This window comes from Nycticebus coucang, chromosome 8, assembly GCF_027406575.1.
Source record: "Nycticebus coucang isolate mNycCou1 chromosome 8, mNycCou1.pri, whole genome shotgun sequence".
NCBI classification, from domain to species: domain Eukaryota; kingdom Metazoa; phylum Chordata; class Mammalia; order Primates; family Lorisidae; genus Nycticebus; species Nycticebus coucang.
In genome coordinates, this window is record NC_069787.1 from 54333965 (window position 1) to 54360117 (window position 26153).

The following is a 26153-nucleotide window of genomic DNA, read 5'->3' on the forward strand; positions in this document are numbered from 1 at the left end:
ATAAGTTATACCATATTATTTAGGGTGAGACAAAGGTCATGATACAATTGCATGGTTTTATTATAGAAAGAAAATTGAAATATGAAATAGTAAAATACGTAATGTCTTTGAAGCACAGCCATGAACCAAATCCTACTATTATGAAGTTCCTTGTTCAATAATATACCATGTCAATTTTAAAGCACAAAATAACCCTGGTATACAGATGAGCACATAGTAGGAACTCGGTAAAGGCTTGGTGCTGATGAAATTATTTAAACAAGTTGTGTCCAGTGGACAAGATCCAAAACCTAAGTCTCAGTTTTCTTATTTGTAAATTGGGGGATAATAAAGCCCTATTGGAGGTTGATGTGAGAAGTTTATTTTTATTTATTTATTTATTTATTTTTGGCCGGGACTGGGTTTGAACCCACCACCTCCGGCATATGGGACCAGCGCCCTACCCGCTGAGCCACAGGCGCCGCCAATGTGAGAAGTTTAAATGAAACAATATATGTTGAGTACCTAGTACAGTACCTGGGACATAATGAATGGTAAGTAAATGTCAGATAATAATGACAATAATAATAGCAGCAACGGTGACAAAAACAACCCTAGTATTCTAATGAAGCCATTGTGACATTAAAATGATGACAATACTATAGCAGAGTAATTAAGAGTGAAGGCTCAGAAATAAGAGAACTTTGGAGTGTGAATCCTTGCTCTGTTTCATCTAGTTAATCCTCAGTATTCTCATCTGTAAAATGGGGATGCTCTTCATGGGAGACGTACTCATCAACATTCCCCCAATGGGAAGCTTATTGGTTTCCAACAATCCAATCTTTGTAAAAAGGTTTTGTTTGGTGTTTTTATATAGAAAAATAACATAATTATTTGCAATCCTCAAACACAACAGGATTTTAACACAATGATGTGTGCTATAGCCGTGTGATGTCAGGTGAGTCTTTAACCTCTCTACACCTTAGTGTCCTCATCTGCAAAGGGAAATAACAGTACTGAGCTCACGTGGCTGCTTAGGAATCAAATAAATTACATGAAAGCAGCTGGCACATTGTGAGTGTCATCTGAGGGTCTGTTCTTACCACCATGACTTCTGCACTCATGTTCTTTGCTCATTTTACTGAGTCCTTGGACTGCCAATCTTCTTTAGTCATTGCTTTTTGGTAGGAAAGGCAAGCAAGATGCCTGCCTTCTGATTCCACTGGCTGCAAGGTGCTGGTTCTGGTTATTCTACCAACACTCGCCCAGGCCTCTGACACTGGCCTCCTGTGCCCAGTGGGTGCTAGCTCATCAGAAGGGACATTAAATGCCGGCTGAATACAGGACTGATTCTCTTCAATGGTATTTTTCAAGAAAATGAAGTGGATGAGGAAAACGTGAGAACATCAGTCCCTTATGACAAATCGCTTGCTGTTCAGGTGGAAGGTAAAGTGATTTTTGATGCTCCAAGCCAGACAGTAAAAACACAAAGAAGCACTTGGTGAGCACACCACTCTCTTCCCAATTCTTTTCCAGTGCCTGTTTTGTAAGGAGGACATCTTTGTTTGGTACTGGGAAGATTTTACCATCTTTCTTTCATTTTCACTTATTTCTTCCATTTACTTTTCCTTCCTTTTAATCTGGGGAGGCCAAACATAAAGCTCAGAGAATCTGGCTACAATTTGGTAACACTTCTTATTTCCATGGTTCTTATTTTTGTAGTTGATTTTTCTGTGTGGCAAGTGACTCTGATTTTCAATTTAAGGAGCTTCATTTTTATATTTAAATTATTAGAATTCCAAAAAGTGGGTCCATTAAAATGAAATAAAGCTGATGTATACAATAGTACAGATTATAAGTCGATAGGACATAAACATGCAATGACGTATGAAAGCCTAACAATGGCAACAGCTACATTTATGAAGAAATTGCTATGTGCCAGATGTTGTTCTGATTTATATATACCAATTTATTTCACAGGAAAACATGACAAAATTTTAAAATAAACTACGAAGTACAAACAATTGTTATATCATTTCTGTAGAAGGTGAATGGAGGAGAGAGGACTGGGGGAAATTGCCCAAATTCATTCATTAAGTATGTGGCAGAGCCAAAATTTGACCTTGAGCTGTCTGGCTCCAGCATGTATATACTTAACTGTTCTGTGAAGTTTGGCCAATGAAAAAAATGTAAGAAAGGTCTTTGGGTCAGACTAAAATAGGCAGCACGTGGGATTTAAATAAGTCGGATAATTGCGCTATCTCTAATTCCAATTGTCTGGGCCCAGTTTCAATGGAATGAGTCCAGCACTCTCAATGGTGAGACTCATTTGGCCCTGGTCCTTTCTGGAGATAAAATGCTTTCTTCTTTGACAATTGTAGGGTACCCCATGCTGATGGGGTGATAAACTCTTGCGTCTATGTATAGCATGGCTATCGACTGGCTGGCAGTTGCTTGATGTACTTTTGGGAAACACATGAATTATCATATAAAACCATGGTCACATTTAATCTAAATAACATGGCTTCACATGAAGACTTTTCTTTGTCTAGAGTGCTATGGAAAACACCACATGTATATATATGTCAGTCACTACTGTTCATCCAGGGAATTTCAAATCAATAACCAAGGCCACCAGGAAATTATTGGTTACTGAATTTTAATTCTTAGGCATTCAAAACTCACTGTCTTAAAAAGGTGTGGGTACATAAGGATCATGGAGCTCAGCTAGGCTAATTCCTTCTTTTTCCAGAAGGGAAAACTGAGGCTCATAAAGCAGACACAGCCTGCCTTGAGTCTTACAAAGACTGTCTCATCACAATCACCATTGGCTTAAACAACAGAATACTACCAACCATCATCTTCACAACCAAAACTCATTAAGAATTAATTCACTACATGCCTCACACAATGTTAGGCCCTTTGCATGGACATGATTTTCATCACCACGTAATGATCAAGGCCCTGATACTATCCCATTGTGGAGATGAGAAAACTAAAGCTCAGAGAAATTAAGACGCAGCCCAAAGTCACACTGCAGTGAGTGATGGAGTCCAGATGCAAGGCCAGGCACTCCCATGCTGGAAGCCTATACCCCACGCCCTCGCAGAGTAGTGAGCGCCCTGCCTCCCACCCAGCCACACTGGAGATGTCACTGTGACCTATCACTCACTCACAGCAGAGCATCCAGTGGAGCACTCACACAATAGAACTTTAATTTTCCCTTAGCAACAAATGTCCCTGATGAGAATAACTTACTTGAGTTCACAGTAATTATGCACAGACAATCGGGAATGAATAGATTTGCCATTTGAAAGCCTTCCTCTTTTTTTTTTGTCTCTGTGAATGCACCCCCATTCACAACCGGGTGCCAGCAAGCCCCATTCTCTTTGTGCAACTTCACAAAAATGATACCTTTGTGATAATCAAGCAGAAATGGGCTTCCACAGTCCCCTTCATTAAGGAAATGAAGCAGATAAACAGTATAATTATGGATTCCATTTTTAGCTAAAACAAAGATGTGTATCTCAGCTCAGGGTCTTTATCTAGAGAGGGAATAGTAAGTTTAGAATGAAGAACCATTACAAGTCATTATGATATGGTGCCTGAAACTTTCTCCTCCTTACGCTGAGTCTAGGATCTACATTTATGTTTAATAAGATATCTCAATGATAGAAATCTTGAGGATAAGTTAATTCACCTCCATATGACTTATTTACTTCATCTATAGAATGGAAAAAGTCATATTCATGCCCAGAAGAGGGCTGAAGACCTGAATGAGATAATTAGACAATTTCTGTGCAGCATCTGGCTCAATGCATGGCCTTAAAGAAGGGCAGCCTGCGGCCCCATCATTATCTAACTGAGGGGCAGGCTCGGCTTAGGTCTGAGTTCATTGTCTGGCTCAGAGAGGTTTGGTGACAAATTCTAGCAGTACCCACCACTCAGGTATGTTAAAGGGATTGCAAGGTAATCTACGTGTCAGATCTCTGGAAATGGCAAAGCCCTGTGTATCAGCATACCATGTGTCAGCAATGTCATTATGTGACAAAAGCTTTCTACTGTCTGTGGAAAGGAGGTCTCGCAGTCTGGCAGTGGAGTAAGAGGACTTGTCGTCATTACCTACTAAGGAACAGGAAACAGAGAATTAAAGTATCACATCATTCCCCTTAAGTAAAGGTTCAACCACTGTTGGTCCAACTGTGTATATGCGTCCCAAGTATCCCAAATATCTCTGAATCCCTTATTCATTATCCCCCACCCTACCCTCCTCGCTCTAGGCCAGAGTTTCTCGGCAGCAGCACTATTGACATTTTGAGTGGAATAATTCTCTGTCGGAAGGGAAGGCTGTCCTGTTATCACAGGTGTATAGCAGCTTCCCTGCCCTCTCCCAAATTCTGGTTACAAGCCCTTCCCAAGTTGTGACAACCCAAAATGTCTCCAGACATTGCAGTGAGCCCTAGGGGGCAAAATTGCCCCCTTTTTATTGAAAACCATTGTCCTAGGCAAAGATCACAGTGACCGGTGCTCAATAAAAACTCCCAACTAACTGTCAAATCTGCAGGAACAAAACAAGAGTGTGGGTAGATGTCTGTGGTAGCAGGTCATGGGGAAGGGAACGAGGTCAAGTTGAGAAAGAGGGAGGTGGGAGAGAGTCTGGCATGAGGAAGAGGGAGCATCTCCATTGGGTGTGAAGAAAAAGGTCAAAAAGTAAACCACTGGCAGCACCCAGGCTGCTGCCCTGAGCACTGGGCAAAGTCCTAAGGAACAGCCAAACATCTTAGCCCCAAACCACCACCGCCCCAAATACGTGCACTTGTCACTCTGGACGGGTCCATGAGGGCTTACGCCTGGGTTGTGTGCACAACGCTGGATTCCTTTCTTACAACCATGTCTTGTTTATTATTTCCTCTGTGACAAACGAGGAAACCAAAGCCCAGAGAGACCAAGGGACTTGCCCGCACCCTCACAGCTAGCAAGAAGCAGAGAAGGGCTGTCTGACTTCAAACCCAGGACCCTTAATCACGAGGCTAAACAGCCACTCTCCTTCCAAGAGCGCACAGCCTGGTTGGGAGGGAGTGGGGATAACAAGCACCTGTTCAACAGGTTCCTTCCCATCTTTCTCTGTCAAATCATGTGCAATTGGAACAAAAGCAAGTTCACACCATTGATTACATTGTCTTTTGAGGACATGACAGTGTTGTTTGCCCAAGAGAAATCATATTTTGATCTGTTTCTTGACTCCCCTTTTCTCCGCACTGATTGCTGACCCTTTTTTTTTTTGTTGTTGGGGATTCATTGAAGGTATAAAAAACCAGGTTGCAATGACTGCATTTGTTAGGTAAAGTCCCTCTTATAATTGTGTCCCATCCCCAAAAGGTGTGTCCCACACCGCGACCCTCCACGCCCACCCTCCCCTCTCTGCTTTCCCTTAATTCTGCACCCCTTCCTCTCCAGGATTTGATGTCTTTTTGGTGTATATAGAGTTTCATATTTTGGGTTTGAATTTTTTTGCTTTATTACTTAATTTCATAAACATTTTTATTTCAGAAGCACAGTAATCTGCCTTTCTGTGGATGGGTTGTAATTTATATTAAAATGGATTTTATTGTTAGACATTTAAAAATCTAGCAGTATTTACCATCGTGAATTCCTTAGTGGTGATCATCCTACCATAGGAAGCTTTGTTTCCACCTCAGTTTATTTCCTTAAGCTACATTTCTGCAGGTGGGATGTGGGGCACTTAATGTCATTCAGAACTGGTGCCAACCCAGCAGAGAGGGACAAGGAGTGGTCATAGGCCTGGGGGTTCATCAGGACAATTGTGTGTGGATGAGAGCAGAGGACAAGGGTCCTGCTCCACAGGGCTGCCAGCTTCTCACGACAGAGCCACACCTGGACACACAAGCACCAGGATGACAGTTCTCAGATGCCATGCTGTGCAGACATCAGCCTGGGTATGACCAGAAATTAGAGTTCCTGGATTCAGGCAAAATGGGCCTATTTGCAAGTTACAAAGCTGTGACTATAGTGATTCTGATGGTCCTGCCCAGCACAAGAAAGATTTATTTCCTAAGATATTTAATAAGCAAAGATTAAGCACCTACTATGTGACATAACTCCTACCATGAAGACATTCTAGTTTAGTATAAAACACACAAACTAATTGATGCAATAATGGTGGGGAAGAGCTGGAATCATGTGTGAGCTGACTGGGGCTGAAGCAAGAAGAAAATCTTGCTAAATTTGCCCAGGGGAACTGAGGGAATCCTCATGGGTGGAGGGGTTTAGGACAAAGAAAGGGAATATCAAATTAAAATATACCCAACAGTGGGGGAGGGGGCAAGGGTGGAGCTGGGGAGGGATGCTGATATATTACTAATTTCTTCTTAAAAGACAAATATTAAAAATAATAAGAATTATAGCAGTGTGCTAGTTTCTGGCATCCAAGGTCAGAAAATGAACAGGAGTGAAGGAAGGACAGAAAGAACACAGTGTATCTGACAAACATCCAGTGATTAGGCAGGCCCAGGGCAGACCACTGGGAGACAGCTCTCACAAGGGAGCACTGGTCTGGTACATAATCATCATCGTTCTGGCCAGCACTGTCATCACCATCATAATTAACAGCTACCATTTTTTGCAGACTTATTACGTTCCAGTCACTGTGGTCAACATATAACATGATTTAACTTATTATTACACACACTTACACACACACACACATCCTTCCTAAGAGACTAATTTTATTTTCCCCATGTGCTTAGTATAAAAAAACATCTTTGGAGGAAGATCAGCTAACATGCCAGAGGCCGCCCTCTGAACCAGAGCTCAAACCTATACTGATCTAACGCCACAACTCAGGCCTCTAAAAGTCTCTACCAATCACTGCTAAATCATCAAAGGCGTGTGAGCAGGAAGGATAATATCATCAGATGTATGTTTTATGAGACTAGTTGTAAAAACAAAAATAACGTGGTTAACCATTCATTCAGCCTGAGACATAGGCAATGTGTCCGTCGCCCTCAGATGTTTAGCACAGCACATGAGCTTTTTGAAAAATTTACCTTTGTAACGTATGACCTTGAAGCCTTAGTTAAAAAAAACAGGTCAAATACATTCAACACAGGCTGAAGGAAGCCTGTGAAATTTTGTGTCAGACTGGAGAGTTCGGCACTTAGCACAAAGGGAGGCTTTTTGCTGACAAAGCTGAAAACTCATCACTTTGTCCTGGGGAGTTTTACGCCAGCCAGCACATCCCTGATGAAAAGTAGCCAGTGAACCCGGGGTTTGTCACTCTGAGCTAGGAAATAGAAACCAGTTGCTGCTTACCTTTAGCTGTCATATCAGAGTGCCACCAACTGCAGAGGTTAAATTCCACCAGAAACCTACACAGATGGTGGGAAAGCCCAGTGGTTACTTGGTCGTCATGAACAGAACAATGACATTCTGGGCTACTTAGCATTGCTCACCTCATTTGAAAGAATAACATCACAATTTTTGAGATATCAACATGATTGGTTGAGTTACCACTGAATTTTTACAGGTTTTATCTTGTTTGTAAAAGGCTACCTAATTCCTGATGCCAGCCAAACCCGGAAATCAGCTTTACCTAGACTCAGAGACACCTAGCTGAGAAACTTCCTGCTGGGTAGGCTGAAATAGTTTTCTAGTTATTGTTCACGCATTATTTGCTATTAATACCATCTAGTCTGATTCTTCAGTAAACAGCCAACTTCTTAAGGCTTTCTCTGCCTCAGTTCAGAAATACAAACAGAATATTCTCCCCTACTAGACTATGTTCTGCAGTAATAAAGGATGCTTTCAAAATGTATACTGCAACACGAACATGTTTAAGCCTCTCCCTTCCTCCCCCTCCTGCACCCTGCCCCGGGGTGTGTGCCCACACATGTGCATATGTGTGAAGACGTGGAATTTTTCTTTATGAAATTATGCTACAATGCAACTTTATAAAAATCAGCATTTTTAAATTTCTAGTGAAGAATGTAAAAATAATAAAAATCGCTTTTCAAACTGATGGAGAGAGGTCAAAATTCAGTCATTTCTTTTTCAGTTTCATGGCTATTGTTCCTAATAGTGCTCTCTCAATCAAAACCCCACCATTTTCCATTAATGGGTTTTCTGTTTCTTACACACCTATATGTATGGAGAACTTACTTCCCCCTTGAATTTATAAATGTTGCTAACTTCATGGAGGTTACAATGAGGCAATAAAGAGGACAATGTCTATTCAGCAAAGGGTAAGAAATCTGCCTTAAACCCACAAACCTGGAGTTTTAACAAGGGAAAATAAGAGAGTTTGGTGCAATTTAAACAATCTGGTTTACATGCTCATTCATGAAATTCTTCCCTTTCGTGGGACACAGTTTTTCTATAATGTGTCCAATATCTGCTCTGGCAGTCAAGGTTTTCATCTTTATACCATGTCAAGTCTTACCTAAGTTACAGAAGCATCTACCACCCTCCATAATGGACAGTAATTTGGCAGGATAAACAGTCAAATCACACCTAAGAAAATCTTTCAGTCTCACAAACCCTCACCCCTCCATGCACAAAGACACCTGAAGTAGCAGTGGACAGCTACAGGATGTGTTCTTCTGTTCAGAGCCCACCCAGGCTGCATGAGAAACAGCCAGAAATCCATTTTACATTTAATAGTAACCATAATGAATACATTTGGATTCTGTATTGCAAGCTGTTAGTCTGCTAACAATGGCATAAGGGTATAATGGTTATTATGAATAACTTAATACAATTTTGGTCTTGATGTTTAATATTTCAAGATGAGGTTATCTTGGAGTATAATAAATCGCATAGTTATTGAAAGCATGAAGCAGTCTCTCAATTCACTTACAATACAAAAAGAGAAACAGGAGCATATAACCACAGAAAGATCAAAAAATGACTCATATAAGGCATATATACAGGATTTGAAAATGGCAATAAAAATATAATGAATTAATGATTGAATGTACCTAATACTGGATGCAAAATGACTTTTAAAATAAATTGTGTTTACTGTAAAAAAAAAAAAAATGCAGCAAATTGTACTTACAAAACAAGTTCTGTCACTATCCATTTTACCGCAGAGAGGAAAGCATTGTAAGGCTGAAGAGAAGAATTCAATTCTTTAAAAACAATGTATCACACACAAAATTTGTAGTTTAACTTAAGGCTTTACATAAAGACAATGTTTTTCTTCTAGGGAGATTGATATCATGTTAAAAAACAATGAAGCTGGAGAAAATGGTTGGATACTGTATCCCAAAGCTAACATTTTAAAACTTTGAACTCCACTCTAGTGAGATGTGATTTACAAGTAAAATAAACATGATCTAATACAAGGGTTATCACTGGGAGGAAAAAGGAAGTCCAGCAAACGATGTTTAAACCTTTACCCTCTGGGGGCTAATATTTCGCAGCCTAATGCTGAGGGGCTGGAATCATATAACTAATTTCAAATGGTAATTCACAGGCTGCCTCGTGGAAGGGGGATTCCCTGTTCTTCATCACTGTATGTCATTCATGGAAATAAGCAAAAACTGCATACACTTGATTTTAATGCCTTCCATGAATGATGTAGGATTTAAACTGCCTTTTCTCACACTTACATATTTGGACTTGAAAAAATGATAACCATATAAACACGTGATTTTATCCTTGCAGAAAAGCCCCTTCACTCTATAAAAGAAGGCATTGACAGCCTAATCTTTATTTCAGATATTTTAATTAAAAAAAGCAGTTGGATTGTTTACTCTGTGATATTTCCTATGTGGATAATTCAATTTCCTGAATTCTGGAAAATACCAAGTCTCCCCTCAGTTGGGTCTTTGTACCTAGGTATGCCAGATATGTGAATGGTGGGTGGACTCGAGAGGCAGGTAATGACATTGTCAAAGCCCAGGCTCCAGGCTCCAGATGTCAGGTCCAGAAGAATCTTAGAATCTTTTGTGGTTGGCTTTAGGTATCAGAGAACTGAAATGCCTGCCAGGCCGAATCCTGGTTTCTGGAGCTGTGTCTGCTTAATCCTACCTTCTTAGCATTTTAGTTGTAAGAATTAGAACTAGAAATGAAGAAATTATGTGGCTTTACATAAAATAAGAACAACTTTATAGACTCCTAGCCATTCTCACAGCTTTCCTATTTCAGGCTAGAAAGTAAATGAACAAAACAGCAACAAAAATACTGAGGTTATTCACAGCTCAACCAGATTTCAGATTTCTTTGCACATCTTGCTCTGATTTGACTGAGTATTCAACATCTTTCCCTGACTTAGAGGGCTCTGGGCCCCCAAGAGTAGGGAGGGATAAGGATGTGAACTTTTAACTATTTCTTAAAATCAAGTGCAACCTGGTAGTCCTGTGGTTTTGCCATTACATTTCATGGCTTGAAAAATAATCACCTTTCTTCTAGAAAAAGCGGCATAGTTAGACCAGGGGACAATTTTGTGTTTTTTACCTACTGGTGGTGGATGGGTAGTGTGTGTCCCAAGGAGGGATCAATAAAAGGATTAAGGAAGCTTTAGTGGTTGGGGTGGGAAGACTATCCTGGGGCAGCTCACCCTGAGGCCCTGGGGAGGCACTCAAGCATCCCATGGCAGACATTGGTCCAATATAAAACAAAAGGATTATGTAAATGTAGGATTAAACAATTTCAAATGCACATTATCATTCAAAAGGATTAAGCCCTTGAGCTTTTATGCCTAATGATGAAAACATATCTTGGGAACATTTTAAGTCTGGAAATATTCATGCTAAGGTTAGAGAAGTTGGGTTTGGAAAGACCTGATGAGACTCACTAAACAGCCATGTTTTTCAAAATGTCAAACTCTTCGTTGCCTATTAAAAATTTTCCAGCTCTGAATGACTTCTTGTCAGGGTAGAAGAACCATATTAAATATTTGGTTTTTAAATGATCCCCTTATATCTGCAAATGAGGAAAATGTATATATTTTAAAACCAGAATGGCTTTTAAGTGTGTGTTTCAAACCAAATTTTAGGTTAATTTTTGGTATTTACAAAATGATAACATTGTGTCATATTTATACATATATACCAGAATATGTCGAGGTATATATAAATGGCTTTCACCCCTCCAGGCTTCTAGGTATTGGTGGCCAAAATTACATTGTATTCACATTGTAAATTATATTTTTAAATTGGGAGTAACTTACAACAGTTCATTTCTGGCAGCCTGAAAGCCGTTTTTCTAAAAACACAAAGGCTGCGATGACTGATCCTCAACTGTGACATCATCAAATCAGCTCCAGGGAAAACTGGGCTGAAACTCAGCACAGCATGATTAGGGGAGAGAATCTGATCAAAATGGGAATTAGGGCACAGGCTCAGAGCTCTATCACAAACCAAAAGAAAGATCTCTGTTGAACAAAACCAAATTCTTTTATATACAAATGAGATAATTGACAAAACTTGTCCCTTTTTCTATCCATCAAGGGGGGCGGCTGCTGCATTAATCCATCAAAGACTTCAGAACAGTTTTCATTCATATAATCACTGGATTTAGATTTAAACAGAAGTGGTTTTTCTTTTTCTTTTTTTTTTTAAGAATGAGTAAAGTCAGGAAATGCATTTAAATGTTCATGGTTTTGAAAAAGATAAACTTCATTACTCCAAAGAGGGAGATAGGCTCACACAGAGAGAAACACAGAGACTGCAGCTTTTTCTAGGTGATGGCGTTGTACTTACATCCAGGAGGCCACGGGCACCGTCGCTGCTTTCCTTGTTAGCTCTGCACATGGCTTGGTAGTCATAAAGGGTAATTCTACAGGAAAAAAATGTAAAGCGCCATTACTAAATGAGAAACCAAAAATGGTGGTGTGTACCACAAGCCGAGCAGCCACTATCAAGTGCGGAGGTGACAGGCACCACATAGGCCCAATGCAGAGTGACAAAACCAGTAACATGGCCAAGTCCAGCACTGGATGGAGACGCATGGAACTTGAAGAACAAAGGGAGTGAAGGCAGAGGGAGAAGAGGCCCTGCCCAACTCAATGAAATAGTCATCTTGGTCTGAGAAAGGATGGTCTGCATGGGCCAAGACAGTCCAAAGGGAAGATGCTGTTCTAAACTGGATACTGGACCCTGAATGAATTTATCTGGGCCATGGCTCCAAGGTCAAGGAGAGCTGGAAAGAGCCACTTTGGGCAGTCAATGGCAGGATCCTCTGTCTTTCTCAAGCACTAGATAGGCCAGCTCTATGTGTGGCCCCGCACATGGACAGTCTGTAGGAATCCAGCCGGCTCATTAACTGCCATTCCCTACCCCACCCCCATGGCCAGCACCTAAGTTATGAGTATATTCTGACTTTTGAGAACAGTGTGGTTTATTAAACCAAAAAGTGAACATTTTTTTTTCTATTGACAATACAAGTATAGCTCTCATCCCAATTATGGCCTTTACTCAGCTGCAAAAAAATGTTTTACTTTAAATTGTTTGAGATATTTTAATTCCCCATCAACAATTTTACAAAGTAAAGGTAAGTGGCATTTCTGGTAGCATGAGTTAGGGCTCAGAAAACATTGCTTGAAATATGGCACTTTGACAGAAGCAGCTGCTTGGCCCTCCACTGCAGTCTCTTGATCTTCTGTCTCTCTCAAACTATAAAATAAAATTGTTTAACTAAAAAACAGACCCTCCAAAGAGGAACACAAATGCCTTCCCTACCATTTCATTCACCAGAGAGGGTTAAAACCCACATCAAAGAAGAGACTGAAAATTAAACACCACACCTACAACCCAGATAAGCTTCGTCCCAAACCACTGTCTGTTCTCCAGACACCCCTATCCAACTTCCAACAAAAGTTATTTATTAATTGTCTGAGCATTAGGTTCATTCCTATCCCCCCAAAATCATCTACTGTCCCTCAAATTGCCACATTCCCTCCAACTTCCTTCTTGTATGAAACAACTGTATTCCATTGGGTTATTGGGTAATCACTGTCCTGTGATTCTCTGTGTTATCCACGTTAAAATAAATAGTTTATGCTTTTTTCTTCTATGAATCTGCATTTTGTCAGCTCATTTTCAGGAAACCTTAAGCAGGGAATGGGGGAGGCTTCTGTGTCCATCCCTATGCATAGTCCAGTGTTTGGAAGGAGTGAACACCTTACCCCACACTCAGAAGCTGCAGCCAAAGGAGATGGGCATTCCCAGCTTGCCCTGCAGAGTTCCCTCCCACCATTCCTGGCAGCCCCAAGCAGAGATACTTAAAGTCCAGCCTGGGTTATATAACAGCTGCCAGATGCAATTTTAAATGACTGGACTTTACATGCACTTCTAAATGACTAGATGGAATTCTCCCCACAGGAATTCCTTTCTAGAATAGTACAATGCTTAATGTTGAGTGAACCCAAACTGCTGTGCTTGTTAAGAAAACTAGACATAAAAGCCCCACACAGGAGGACTGGTGTTAGAGCTATGTCATTCCTACCCCTAGGACCAACTACAACACCCAACGTGGAGAAGACATTCAGTTTGTTTGTATTTTTAATGAATGATTGAATGATCGTATAGGTCTTGAATAGACGACACAACTGAGAACAAAGGGGTCAAGTGCAACACCAACATGTGTTGTGGAGGCCTCCCTAGCTGAATGGTAATTAGAGACAGGGTTAAATGGACTGAACACAGAGCCATCTATGGGTACCGACTAGGAAACTGGCTACATTTGACCAAACAGAACATGGAAGCCAGCTCCTGACCCACAGCGCACAGCACTTCTTGGGTAGCAAAGCTCAGGGGGACACCAGTGGTCAAACAATGTCCCAGCCAGTCCCCAAGGCCTCTCCTTCATCAGTATTTCTTCTGCAATGCCCTCTGGTTTTTCTGCTCATGCAGATCCAAGCCGCTTTTTTGTTTTGCAGGAGTTTTTTTGTTGTTGGCTGGGGCTGGGTTTGAACCTGCCGCCTCCGGCATACGGGGCTGGTGCTCTTTTGAGCCACAGGAGCCGCCCCAAGCAGCTTTTTTATATAGAAACAGAAGTGAAGACTACAAACCAGCCAAGCATTAGGCTTGGGAAGTCTCCTGCTTCTCACAGAAACATTCACCATCGACACAGCCCTGACACTACCCTAGTCACCAGGATGTGCCACAGAATCCCCTTCAGACCCTGTGGCCCCTAATGGCCAACAATGCCGCCCTCTCCACTCTTACCCAGGAGGTCTCCACAGGAGCCTCGGTAAGGGCTTTCTAGGATTTGGCAAGAATTAGCATCAAGGTATCCTTGTCCCCCTGCCCGCTCTGCCTCTACAGCTAAAACCTGTGCCCAAGCCAGCTGAGAGGCAGCACGGGGCCTAGAGGCACGTGGAGGTGCTTGGCGTCTCATAGATATGGATGCAAGATGCCTGTGGCTTCAGAAGTTGGTTCTGCCCCACATTCAGGGTGGGATCTGGCTTATCCTCTTCTGAGGCTCCATTTGCTCACGTATAGAATGACCGCAGAGATTTAAACAATTAAGAGCACAGAAGCGCGCTGAAATCAACTAGGAAGAGTGCTTGCCTTGTTAAGACCCTTACAACAGGGCTGCGCCTGTGGCTCAAGGAGTAGGGCGCTGGTCCCATATGCCAGAGGTGGTGGGTTCAAACCCAGCCCCAGCCAAAAACCACAAAAAAAAAAAAAAAAAAGACCCTTACAACAGAAGATCTGATTTCACTGTCCATAAGAGTTTGGGCTCTCAAAGCCACACGGTTTCCAAAGGTTCAAGGGATGTAGTGTGACCTAACGTCAAACTGCCAGCCTTGGAGTCAGTCTTGTCTGAGCTCAAATCCTAACTCACCCAATTATAACAATGGTTTTGAGTCCTCTCTGTGCCTCGGTTTCCTGTCTATGAAATGGTAAGAATAATGCTCTCTTACAGAGTGGTTATAAGGAATGAAGAAAGTTGTCCATGTGCTGTATTTAGCATAGTGCCTGGCACAGAGGAAGTATTCAATGGAAAACAGTTATAACTGCTGTTACAATTACTGGCATGTTTTTCATTGCCACTATTAATTAATGGGGTAGTGTTTAATGCAATGGGGATTGACACAGGATTTATGGAGATGGACAAGCCTCCTGGTTTTGTTGACTCATTGGCATGTACCATGCAGAATAAAATTTATGCTTGTTGCTGCAGTACAAGGCACCCTCAGAAGCTGTGCTGCAGTTATCAAAGGGTAATGCAGGAACTTCTGTCCATGGAATTCTTAGCTGAGGACCGTGATGAAAACAGCTGATGTCTAATGAACTCTATTTAACAACCATAAGCAAGGGACTCGTCTAAGAGCCTCCTTAGAAGAGAGATTGTAATCATCCCCATTTTACAGAGGGGAAAACTAAGTCTTAGCCAGCCTAAATAATGGGTCCAAGTTCACAAAACTAATCTGTGTCAAAGTTAGAATTAGTTGGGGGCCAAGCTGAATCACTGCCTCCTGCTTTCTGCTCCGAAGCAGGTTCTAACAGATTCTAGGAAACTCTTATGATTCAGACCTGTGTTCTACCTTCTTCTTGTCACAAGAAATGCTGCCCGGGATAAGGTCTCGACCAATGTCCAGAATCAACTTTCCAGCCAAGCCAAGGGCTGCCAGGGAGTCAGGAGGCCAGGCTGGGCCAGCCGGCTGGGCTTGTGAGCGCCCCTCACCATGGTAACCACCCTGACAGACAGATGGCAGGAAACTCAGGATTCTTGGATCATTTTCAAAGGCTCCAGTTTACATGTTGGAGCCAAACTAAATTACTCTGGGGCAGCCCCCAGGTCAGGGTTCCTGTCTTTCATTTCAAAAGGAGGTTTTCCCGATACTATTGCCACTGAGGAGGCTACAGAACAAGCCCTCCCTGTCTTCTGCACACTTAGACAGCTTTAACTAGATGTTGCAGAAAGAGAGACTTCCACGTTATTACCGTTTGAAGTGATTTTGTTACTGTTTTAAATGACTCCATTTTGCGGCTACCTGTATCCTGTTTGGCTGATTATAAAGAACATGATAATTGCCTGCTTTCATTTGACTCTAAAATAAGCCCTGAGAATTGTGCCCAACCCAAGACTAGTGCTTTGCACTGCTGCCCTCAGCAACAAGAATTTATTCTTATTATAGATAACATGTCTTAATCCCCATGACATCAACACCAGGCCACTTTAACCAAGGGCCAGAGCCTGAAACCTTATCATTAGCATCTAGGCAACACAGATGGATCTCTTTGAAACATAGAGGGAGGCAGATGAGGTCTCTGAAGAAGGAGCTCAAAGCAATGCAAACCAAAGCTTAGGATATCCTACGCTCCTGTGCTTGATAGAGCCTTGGACAACAAGCTGGAGACATTAAGACATGTTTAAAGTCATCTTATAGATACTGTTTATTCCAACTAGACAAAAATCACAACCAAGAAAAATCTTTTTTTCTAAGAATTATGTTGAATTTTAAAGGCACAAACCCAACTACTTTAGTACTTGTGGGGATCAACATTTATTAAACACCTACCATGTGCCATTAGGGGCCAGGTAATTTACCTGCAATGACTCACTGAATTAACTTACTTTAGCTAAATTATTGGCTTCAAACCACTTCATGTTTGCAAATCCAGCCTTAAAAGGGAGGCAAGGTAAGCACTAGACATAGAGACCCATCATGGGACATGATTAAGCAACCCTGAACCTAAAAGTCTCAGCAGCAAAATGACTCACTAAGGTAACTTGCAAAAATATGTATTCTTTGTTGAGCTATAAAATACATTCTTGGGGGACAGCTTTCAACTTGCAAGTAAAAGGGCATAGGACGGGAATACAGGAAATTCTTAACAAAGAGATTGTTACCCTGGGAAGCTCTCACGCATTCTTAGTGACAGCCAGGAAAGTAGAAAGCTCAGCCTGTTCGTATGAGGGCTCAAGGAAGATCCAACACTCGCTCTTCCTTTCTCCTGCTGTGTTGGGCACCATCTAACTTATCCCACCACAACTTTTTGCAGAGATGGTGCTATTACTTGAGAGCAGAGCAGTGTATATAACCCAGCTGAGGCAGAGAATGTACATGCCCTTGGCCCTCTTGCCTTTAAGCCCTCTGACTGGAAAGCACTAGAACAGATGTAATTAATGAGCACCCATCTTCACCAGAGAAGAAGCTTCATGTGGCTGCATCAGCCAGGAGTCCGGCACAGTGGTACTGGGGCCACTTGGGGTCCACTGCAGAACACTGACCCCACTGGCCCCAAATCAATGCCTTTTATTGATAGGTGATGATAATATAAAAAGAAAAAAGTTGTTGATAATCATCCTATCAGCATCTCACCAAAAGTTGTAAGAGCAATAACAGTAAGAAATAATTGATCACTTTCTGCCAGCAATGTTAGCATTATCTCCGATGTTTAAATTTTGTAGGAGAGGAAACTATGGTCCAGATAGCAGAAGTCACGGGTCCAAGATTTTTACCATGTTAGTAAATGGAGGGCCTGAATTATCAATCCAAGTCTCCCATACTTGAAAGCTGTACATTCAGACTGCTTCCCAAACATGGATTCTCAAAGATAGCTTTTTCCTTAAGGATCTCATGGGGATGAGGTCTCATCAGGAGAATCTGAAAAATGGGATGCATACTTACTTTCAGTTTCTAAGGCCATTTGCAAGCATATACATTGGCATTTGTTTAAAATGGTGATTCTCAACTTTGGATGACCTTAAAATCCCCTGGGGAACTTCAAAAAATTTTTTTTATATATACTGATGCTTGGGCATCTCACCTCCTACCCCTAATATTTCACTGATCTGGGTTAGCAAATTTGTACAAATTATTTTGTAAGCTCCCTAATGAATTCTAATGTGCAAACAGAGGTGAGAGCCATTGATTTTAGAATGTGGGATACCCCACTTGCATTTTCTTATGTGTTTGTTTCTTTCCCTCCTAAGTTGACTGTAAGTATCTTACAGGTAGGACCTGGACTTAGAAACCCAGACACATCCTCGCAGGGCCCATATTAGTATGGACATATTTTGGGGTACTTCCTTGACTCACCATATACATAGATGTCACACACAAACTTCAAGCATGAATAGAGTTTTCTATCATCCTGGAGAGCAGCACAGATTTACCAGACAAGTGTGAATGCCTCAGAGCCTAGGAGACAGGGTCCTCTGAAAGAACCTGGCCCTGGAAAGACCAAAAACCTTCCAGCATCAGGCAAGTCAGAGCAGAGTGTTGCTTTCCCAGACACATCTCTTTCCATCTCGGGGCAAGGGATCAGATTCATGGGTGCCCAGTAAGCACACCTTGATGCTAGTTTTTCTGTATATTCACCTGGCCCCTTCCATGAAAATTAGCAATACTTTTTAAACTGAAAGGAAAAAACAAAATCACAATAGAAAATCTTAAATTTCCTTTGTCTCCTTCTTTGAGTAGGAAATGGAAGGTAAAGGCTGAATCCTGCTTTGGGAATGAGTGGGTTCCGGTGAGAATTCCTGGGTGCTGCCATGTTTGCGAGGCTGTCATGTCTGCATTTCGTACCAACTGCACTGCAATGATGCCTGTGCTGCGCTTACCAATGACGCTGCAATGGTGCCTGTGCTGCGCTTACCAATGACGCTGCAATGGTGCCTGTGCTGCGCTTACCAACGACGCTGCAATGGTGCCTGTGCTGCGCTTACCAACGACGCTGCAATGGTGCCTGTGCTGCGCTTACCAACGACGCTGCAATGGTGCCTGTGCTGCGCTTACCAACGACGCTGCAATGGTGCCTGTGCTGCGCTTACCAACGACGCTGCAATGGTGACTGTGCTGCGCTTACCAACGACGCTGCAATGGTGCCTGTGCTGCGCTTACCAACGACGCTGCAATGGTGCCTGTGCTGCACTTACCAACGATGCTGCAATGATGCCTGTGCTGCACTCAAGCACAGCAGGGCCGCCATTGAGGCGTGATGGACGTCAGTACCTATGAGTGCTGGTGTTGCTGCTGTCATCAGTAGTGGCAAAACCCCATAGGTGTATTCACTGCTCCTACTCTCAGTGTCTGGGGTAGCAGGCACATGAACAGGTGAGTCAGATGGTGGCTATGGCCAATTGTGTTCAGGACTGCACCAGGCAGGAGTTGCTGAACACAGTCCCACGTGTCTTGAGGATTTCTTTTCTTTTCTTTTCTTTTTTTTTTTGAGACAGAGTCTCACTCTTTTGTCCTGAGTAGAGTGCCATGACATCATAGCTCACAGCAACCTCAAACTCTTGGGCTTAAGCAAAACTCTTGCCTCAGCCTCCCGAGTAGCAGGCACTATAGGTGTGCACCAGTAGGCATGATTAGTTTTTCTATTTTTAGTGGAGGCAGGGATGGGGTGGGGTGGGGTGAGAGGAGGGTCTTTCTTTTGCTCAGGCTGGTCTCAAAATCCTGAGCTGAAGCAATCCACCTGCCTCAGCCACCAAGAGTGCTAGGATTATAGGTATGAGCCACCATTGCCAGCCCAGGATTTCTTAGGTTCTTATTCCTGTGGTCTGAAGTAAACTGGAGTATGATGGCTATGGGAAAAAATATGCGTAGTCTCCTAATATCCTCTCTAGTGAGCAGAACTCTGACTTTTCAATATGCATTTTTATCAGAATCCTTTGTAGTGAGGTAAGGCCAAGTGATTCAGCAGAAGGATTGTATGAGAAGCTGCTTAATAAATTTAAAAATATATTAATATAAATTTTAATAAAAAAACTTGAAACTTGGCCTTTTGAAGCTTTTGGACTCCCTGAATTCCCCTTCTGAAAGCCTAGATTATAGATGTGATAGTGGGGACTCAGCAGCTATATAGTACCATGAGGTAATCTTCATTTTAAAAGCTACTGGGGAGAAATGAAGAAAAAAATGTAGTCCTGGGTCTGTGATGACTAACAGGAGGGCCCCAAGTTAGTATTTTCGGTCTTCTTTTAGAGAAAAGAAAGACTCCTATGTTTTTTAAGTCCCTATTAATTCAGATTTTCCTGTTATTTGTCATAGAACCAACTCATAACTAATAAGCTGGACTCTCCGTTTCAGACTTTGTTTCACTGTCTCTTAAGGTGGAATAAGCATGAACGTAAAAACATATCTTTGCAGGAAATCTTGCAGCACACTTCAGCTGTGGATAAAAGACAAGTGATGATTAGGAGAATGTGCTCCGAGATCTCACAGACACTCCTGTATCACTCCTCTGGGTGAACCTGACAAGTTACTAAAATGCTGGGAACCTCCACTTCCTGTCAAATGCAAATAACAATAGTAGTTACTTTGTGGAACTGTTATGGGTATTAATTAAGATAACATGTGTTAACTGCTAATTATAACATTTTGCCTGTAGTTAGTATTTAATAAATGAGGCAGCTGCCATTATAATGAAGACGGGGCAGTTACTGTTTTGTTGTAATTGGGGTTCCTTAAGCAGCAGCTTTCGGATTTTATGGAGTGGTTCATGGGATTCTCCATGTCTCCACATTCTAGAAAGTTTGGCCCAGAAACACATTTGTCCAAGCCACTCTGTCCTTGTCCCCTTGAACACCAGGTCTGACAAGTATGCTTCTGTAGGAGTGGTCAGGGCAATAGGAAGCTGAGAAGCCATTACATTCATTACAGGAGTAGTTGTTAGACATCAGAGGGGCAGTCAGCATGAAAGGAGAGCAGCCATCCAAATGCAACAGACTTCCCCTTTAACACCTCCTAGATCCCAAGGCCAGGCATTTGCTGAAATGCAATGTGATTACCAGTAAGGGGAAAGGATCTTAGTTGCATCATAGAAAGACAGGGGTAGAAATGATCCAAGTCTTGAATTCTATCTGGAGGTGTCACCTTTCAGAAAGGTGATTTAAAGAGCAGGATTCCACGGGGAATTGTACACAAGCCAATCTTGTAAACAAATGTGCGTGGGGTGAGATGTCAAGGGCATTTGCCAGGCCCCACAGGAAAAATAAATGAATGGTCTTGGAGAGGGTAAAAGCTCAGGCATGTTGCATCAATCCCGGCATAAAAACAAAAACATAAAAAACAGTATACACACAATAACAATAGAAAAATGAGAGAGAGAGAGAGAGAGAGAGAGAGAGAGAGAGAGAGAGAGAAAAGAAGGAAATAGCAATGGCCAAGAGAGATAGGAACTATTGTAGCTCCAAAGCATAATAAAATATTGGTAAGTGGGCCGTTTCCCTGCATGGCAAAGGCCAGGTGTGCTCCATCGGCCTTTCTGTCCTCAAACATAATAATTAGACAATCAAAGAACAAGGGAAGACCCTTGGCCTTTCCAGAAACCATAAGATCACTTGGTAAAAGAAAAACCAGGAGGGAAAACCCTCAAGTTCTGAGTATTTGAAAAAAGCAACAGCCTTTCTTTCATCTTTGGGTGAGGATTTTACTTCTTCCCTGTCTTCTGAAGACTGTTGCTCTTTCCCCAGGCTCCAGATTTAATTCACTTCAAATTTCCCTTTAGTCTCCCTGACTCAAATGTCCTAAAATTCACATTTGCACCTCTTATCTAACAAATTCACTTCATATCCAGGCTGGAACCCAACTCTAAAAAACTCAGCTGAGCTGAGTTACTGAGTAACCCCCTGTTACTTACGGAGAAGGAGGGGGGTGAGAAGTGGCAGGGCCACTGTTTTTCGTGTCCTGTTAGCAATCCGCAGAGCACTCTGTGACCGCAGGATGCCCTTCCCAAGGTTAACCCTGAGTTTTCTTCTTGCTGGCTGTATGCTTGGTCTTTGCTCTGGTATTGGTAGACTGAAGAGACCCTGGGGCTCTCTAGCAGAGTAAAGCATCACCAAGGCACTGCAGATGGGGCCCTCCCACCACCTGCTCAAGGGAAGGATGCAGGATCAGAAGATAATCCAAGAAGTATGCCTCTGAAAGATGGCCTGGGGTCTAGGAAGGGATCAGTCCAGACATTTTTATTTGTTTGCTTGAAAGTCTAAAAAGAGAACAACAGGAGGGAAGGTAGAAGTACCGGCTCACAGAGGATAGCCAGGAGCTCTCTTTTTATGATGTGATCCACTCACACACCTGGCTGTGCTCTGCAAGGACCTCCCCTGTGGTCACAGTGGGAGACAGCCAGGCAAGAGGCTGAGCGCCCATGCTCAGGACAGGCTGCAAGTTGCCAGTACCACCAACCTGGGGACACCTGAGTCCTCATATTGTTCCTACATTATTCCATCTAACCCTCGTTCGCGGGCACATGAATCATTATCTTAGTCCTATTTTGATACAGAGATCAGGCAACTCCTAAGCGATCAGCAGCTATGCTGGAATCCAGGTGCATTTCTTGACCCCGTCTACACCTGAGAACCACACAGAGGCTTTTAATGAGAACCAATACCCGGGATCCACCCCAGACCAATTTAATACGAAATCTCTTAGAGTGCAGTGAGCCTCAGTGTGTTTAAAAGGTCCCCAGGGGATGCTAATGCACCGCAGAGTTCAGGTCCACAGGTCCACCGAAGCTGTGCTGAGCTAGTAACTGCCATGTAGTAACCTTTAGGGGGTCACTGGGGATCAAACAACAAAACAAAATAGGAGAAAACTGACATTTGGAACTTACTCAAGGGCTAATCTTACCTCCTGTTTTCAATACCTTTGCAATTTAAAAGGAAGTTTCACAGATTGTAGTTTAGTTTATTCTCAGGCAATAATAGGTCCCTATTTGGTGATGAAGAAACTAGTCTCAGAAAGTCTGAGGAAACTGTCTAAGGTAACCCAGGGGCAAATCTTCTGCACAATCTGAAGTCTTCTTATTTCAAGTCCAAAGTATTACAGAAGTCCTGTCGGGACTTTTGAATGGTCTCTTGTGACTGGTTGTATTTTTTTCCCCCTTTTCCCTGGATATATGACAGTGTTGAATGACAACACTGAATTTGCATTACTGGAAGAAAACAAATTCTAATAAAAGGATTTTGAAACTCTGAGTAGTTGCCAGAGAGACAATGTTACTGCCCATGACTGCAAGAGGACCATAGGATGTGGACTTGAGAGGTGCCTGCAAGGCTTTTACGACACATAACATGGGTGATGAAGGAAAACAGCTAAAATGAAAAGCCCTGAATGAGTCACCTCTCAGGGAGTCCACTTACTTTTGGTGATAGGAAGGAAGAAGTATTTGAAGTTCTCCATTTGCAATACAAAATGCTGACCAGGCATATGCTATCATGTGAGAAAACAAGTGAAGCCTGGGATCGTGGCTTGATCTAACAATTTACCAACTGCAGCTGAAATCAGAGCGATCTTATCACTCAGTGGGCCTGAAAGTTCTGGCTGTCCAGATAAGACTTTGCTGAGCCTACATCTTGCTTAGCTATCCTTCACCTCTCAAACACCCCTGAAGGCTGCTCCGTGTACTATGCTGCTGTGCACAGAACCAGGTGAAGGGCAGAAGCCAGACACTTCTCATTCCTTTCAGACTGCAGGACATTTGAATCCAGCTTTGCTATGCAGAGACTTAGGGCAAGTTCTCAACTTTTCCAGCACTTATTGTTTTTAGCTACACAATGGGTGTATTTGTATGGTGGTCTGGCTTCGTGGGCATGCCACCTGCACTGAGTGCTAGTGCTTGGTTTAATGTTCTGCTGTTGTCCCAAAATTCTTGACACTTTTTGAACAAGGGGTCTCTCATTTTCATTTTGCACCGGGCCTCACAAATTGTGCAAGTAGTCTTATTTCTGCCAGTCTCGCAGAGGTGCTAGAAGGCCTGCAAGGTATGCCAAGTGCAGCCCAGGCCTGGTGTGTGTGGTGCTCAGGAAAGGCAGCCATGGTTGTTACTGTCACTCCACTGAAACTACTACTCTGTTATTTAGCCCATGGACACTAGTTCATACATAAGCTAGGTGGACAGAGTCAACTCAAAGACTGAACTAAAGCGGCGAGGGTGACAGATCTTGCTGCGGGACTTTCTTAGCACTCTCTCAAGTTGTTAATTTATTTGCATGAACCAGTGGTTTTCTTGCCACATGGCACTGAAAGACCCGGATATTCTTTTCCTCTGATGGCACCGCCAGGTAGAATGGCCAATAGGTCACAAGGGGAGTGGTCAGAGCAAAGAAATGGTCCACTGCCACATGGGCAAGCATCACCTCACTGTCCTGGAGACACAGGTAACAGAGATAGACCAGGGGGTGCAGACAAGGGGAGGCTGATAAAGGGAAGTGGTGTTATTCTTTTTGAGTTCTATCTTTCTGGAAAAGATGGAAACTTTCTGGCACTCTTATGTATGAAACTCATTTCTTTAGGACTGGACATATACTGGTCAACAAGAGAACTCATGCCAAGCTTCCACTGTTCAAGATGGTGGGATGAGAGGTCAACATAGTGAACTGATTCTGTACTTTACCTGGGCCAACCATGTCATCAAGGCGACACCACATACCCTATGTTTGGGGGTGCAGTTCTGTGACTTCTGTCCCCGAGCAGTGTTACTTCCAGTTGCATCCTTTCAAAGCTCCCAAAATACAGATCTCCTCTGAACAAAAGGAGTCTCAACTTCATGCTCTGAGCAAGCAACTGCATGGGGCCAAGGGCAGGGCAGTAATGTCTGATTTTAAAAACTGTGCTACTCTCCCACCTGAGACCCCATCACAGGGAGCACGAGAAGCCTGTCTGGAGACTTGTGGATGCAGAAGAAGCACTTCCTGCGTCCGGCAGAAAACAAAGCAAACTGAGCAGAGACCCACAACAAGGTCCCAGCAGCAGCTCGAAGCGACTGAGTTCTTCACATGTGCCAGGAACTGTGCTAAGAACTTCAGTGCCTCTGATCACAAGCCTCAGAAGTCATTATTACTAATATTATCTTCAGTTTCCATATAAGGACACTAAATCTTGGAGAGGTAACTTGACTTATTCTAAGTCACTCAGTGAGTAAGTGTCAGAGCCTGGACTGAGCTCAGTCTAACTCTAAAACTTAAACTCTCACTGGTTAACATAGCCTTCCTGGCCTTTTCTTAGTTATTGTGTTAAGACATTTACATTCTACATTTACTAAGTTTCACATGTACCCTTGTAAGATGCACTGCAGGTGTAATCCCACTAATCACCCTCCCTCCACCCGCCTCCACCCTCCCTCCCCTCCCTTCCCCCTTCCCCCTATTCTTGGGTTATAACTGGGTTATAGCTTTCGTGTGAAAGTCATAGATTGTCAAACGGTCTATAAAACCAGTGTATGTTGCCCCATGATCGCATTAATGTACACAGCTATGATTTAATAAAAAAAAAAAAAGTTGCTCCTAGGTTAAAAATAAAATAAAATAAAAAAATAAAACTCAAATTCTCATTGCTCTACTGGCCCCAGTGAGAAGGCCCTTCAAAGAGGCCCAGAAGGTCTGTCAAAAAGCTCCCAGGTGCTTCGATAACTGAGTAAAGTCCCCAGACCTTCCTTTAACTCAAATAAGTTGGCTGCTCTTGTAGTAAAAGAATGTTCTAGATTCAGGCCAACCATATTTTACCCACATGGAGGAGAAGACTAGAAACTTCAAACTCCATTACAACCTTACTGCTTCTCCCACCAAACAGTTTGAAAGGAATATCCAAGAAGGAAAAGAATAAACAGAATGAACGAAATAGGATTTTTAAAGAAATTGAAAAATATGCTTTCAAACGAGAAACATGTGTGCGATTATTCATCTTTTTTCTCCCCCCCCCACCAAATAGGAAACAAGTTAGCATGACACAAATGTTCACGTCCTCACAGAGACGGAGACATCGTGGTGCCCTGGATGGCAGACAACCCCATTGCTGCGATGGGGGACACGCCACAGCCACCCAAGCCCACCTCCTCCAAGGACTTTCCATGTGTGCGATGACTCCTGGCCAAGAAGAAAACTGTACTTGAACTTTTAAAAGGGAATTGAGCAGGAGAGGACCATCTGCTCCAGGCAGGCCTGAGAGCAAGTCCGTGTGTCAGAGCAGAAGTGCTGGCAGTGTGCCAGGTTTTTGTATTGCTGCTTTTTCCCCCTCCCTTTTGGCACAAACAAGTTATGGAATTTCAAAAACTGGGTCATCATTTTTTAATTCCCTGCTTTCAGCACAGGGCTCAGTTGGTTTTGCTGACCGGCTTAAAAGTTCAATTTCCTGAGCTAACGCTTCCTAGCCCTTCAGCTGCAGGAGTAACACATTGGAGGCCGGCCTTATCACCGGCAGGAAGCGTGCAGAGGGTCTCACAGGCAGGCGAGAGCCTCATCTTCATATTTCC

At 42.7% G+C, this 26153-nt stretch overlaps 1 protein-coding gene across 2 annotated transcripts in view; it reads right to left on the bottom strand.

Moving 5' to 3' along the window:
• Positions 1–26153, bottom strand: part of CACNA2D3 (calcium voltage-gated channel auxiliary subunit alpha2delta 3) — a 913362-nt gene that overhangs the window by 45350 nt on the left and 841859 nt on the right. For both annotated transcript variants that reach the window (XM_053599985.1, XM_053599984.1), the window contains 3 exons: positions 11706–11781; positions 9056–9108; positions 7312–7367 (listed from right to left, as the gene is read on the bottom strand). In XM_053599985.1, the coding sequence (XP_053455960.1) occupies positions 7312–7367; positions 9056–9108; positions 11706–11781 (185 nt within the window). The remainder of the gene's footprint in view (positions 1–7311; positions 7368–9055; positions 9109–11705; positions 11782–26153) is intronic.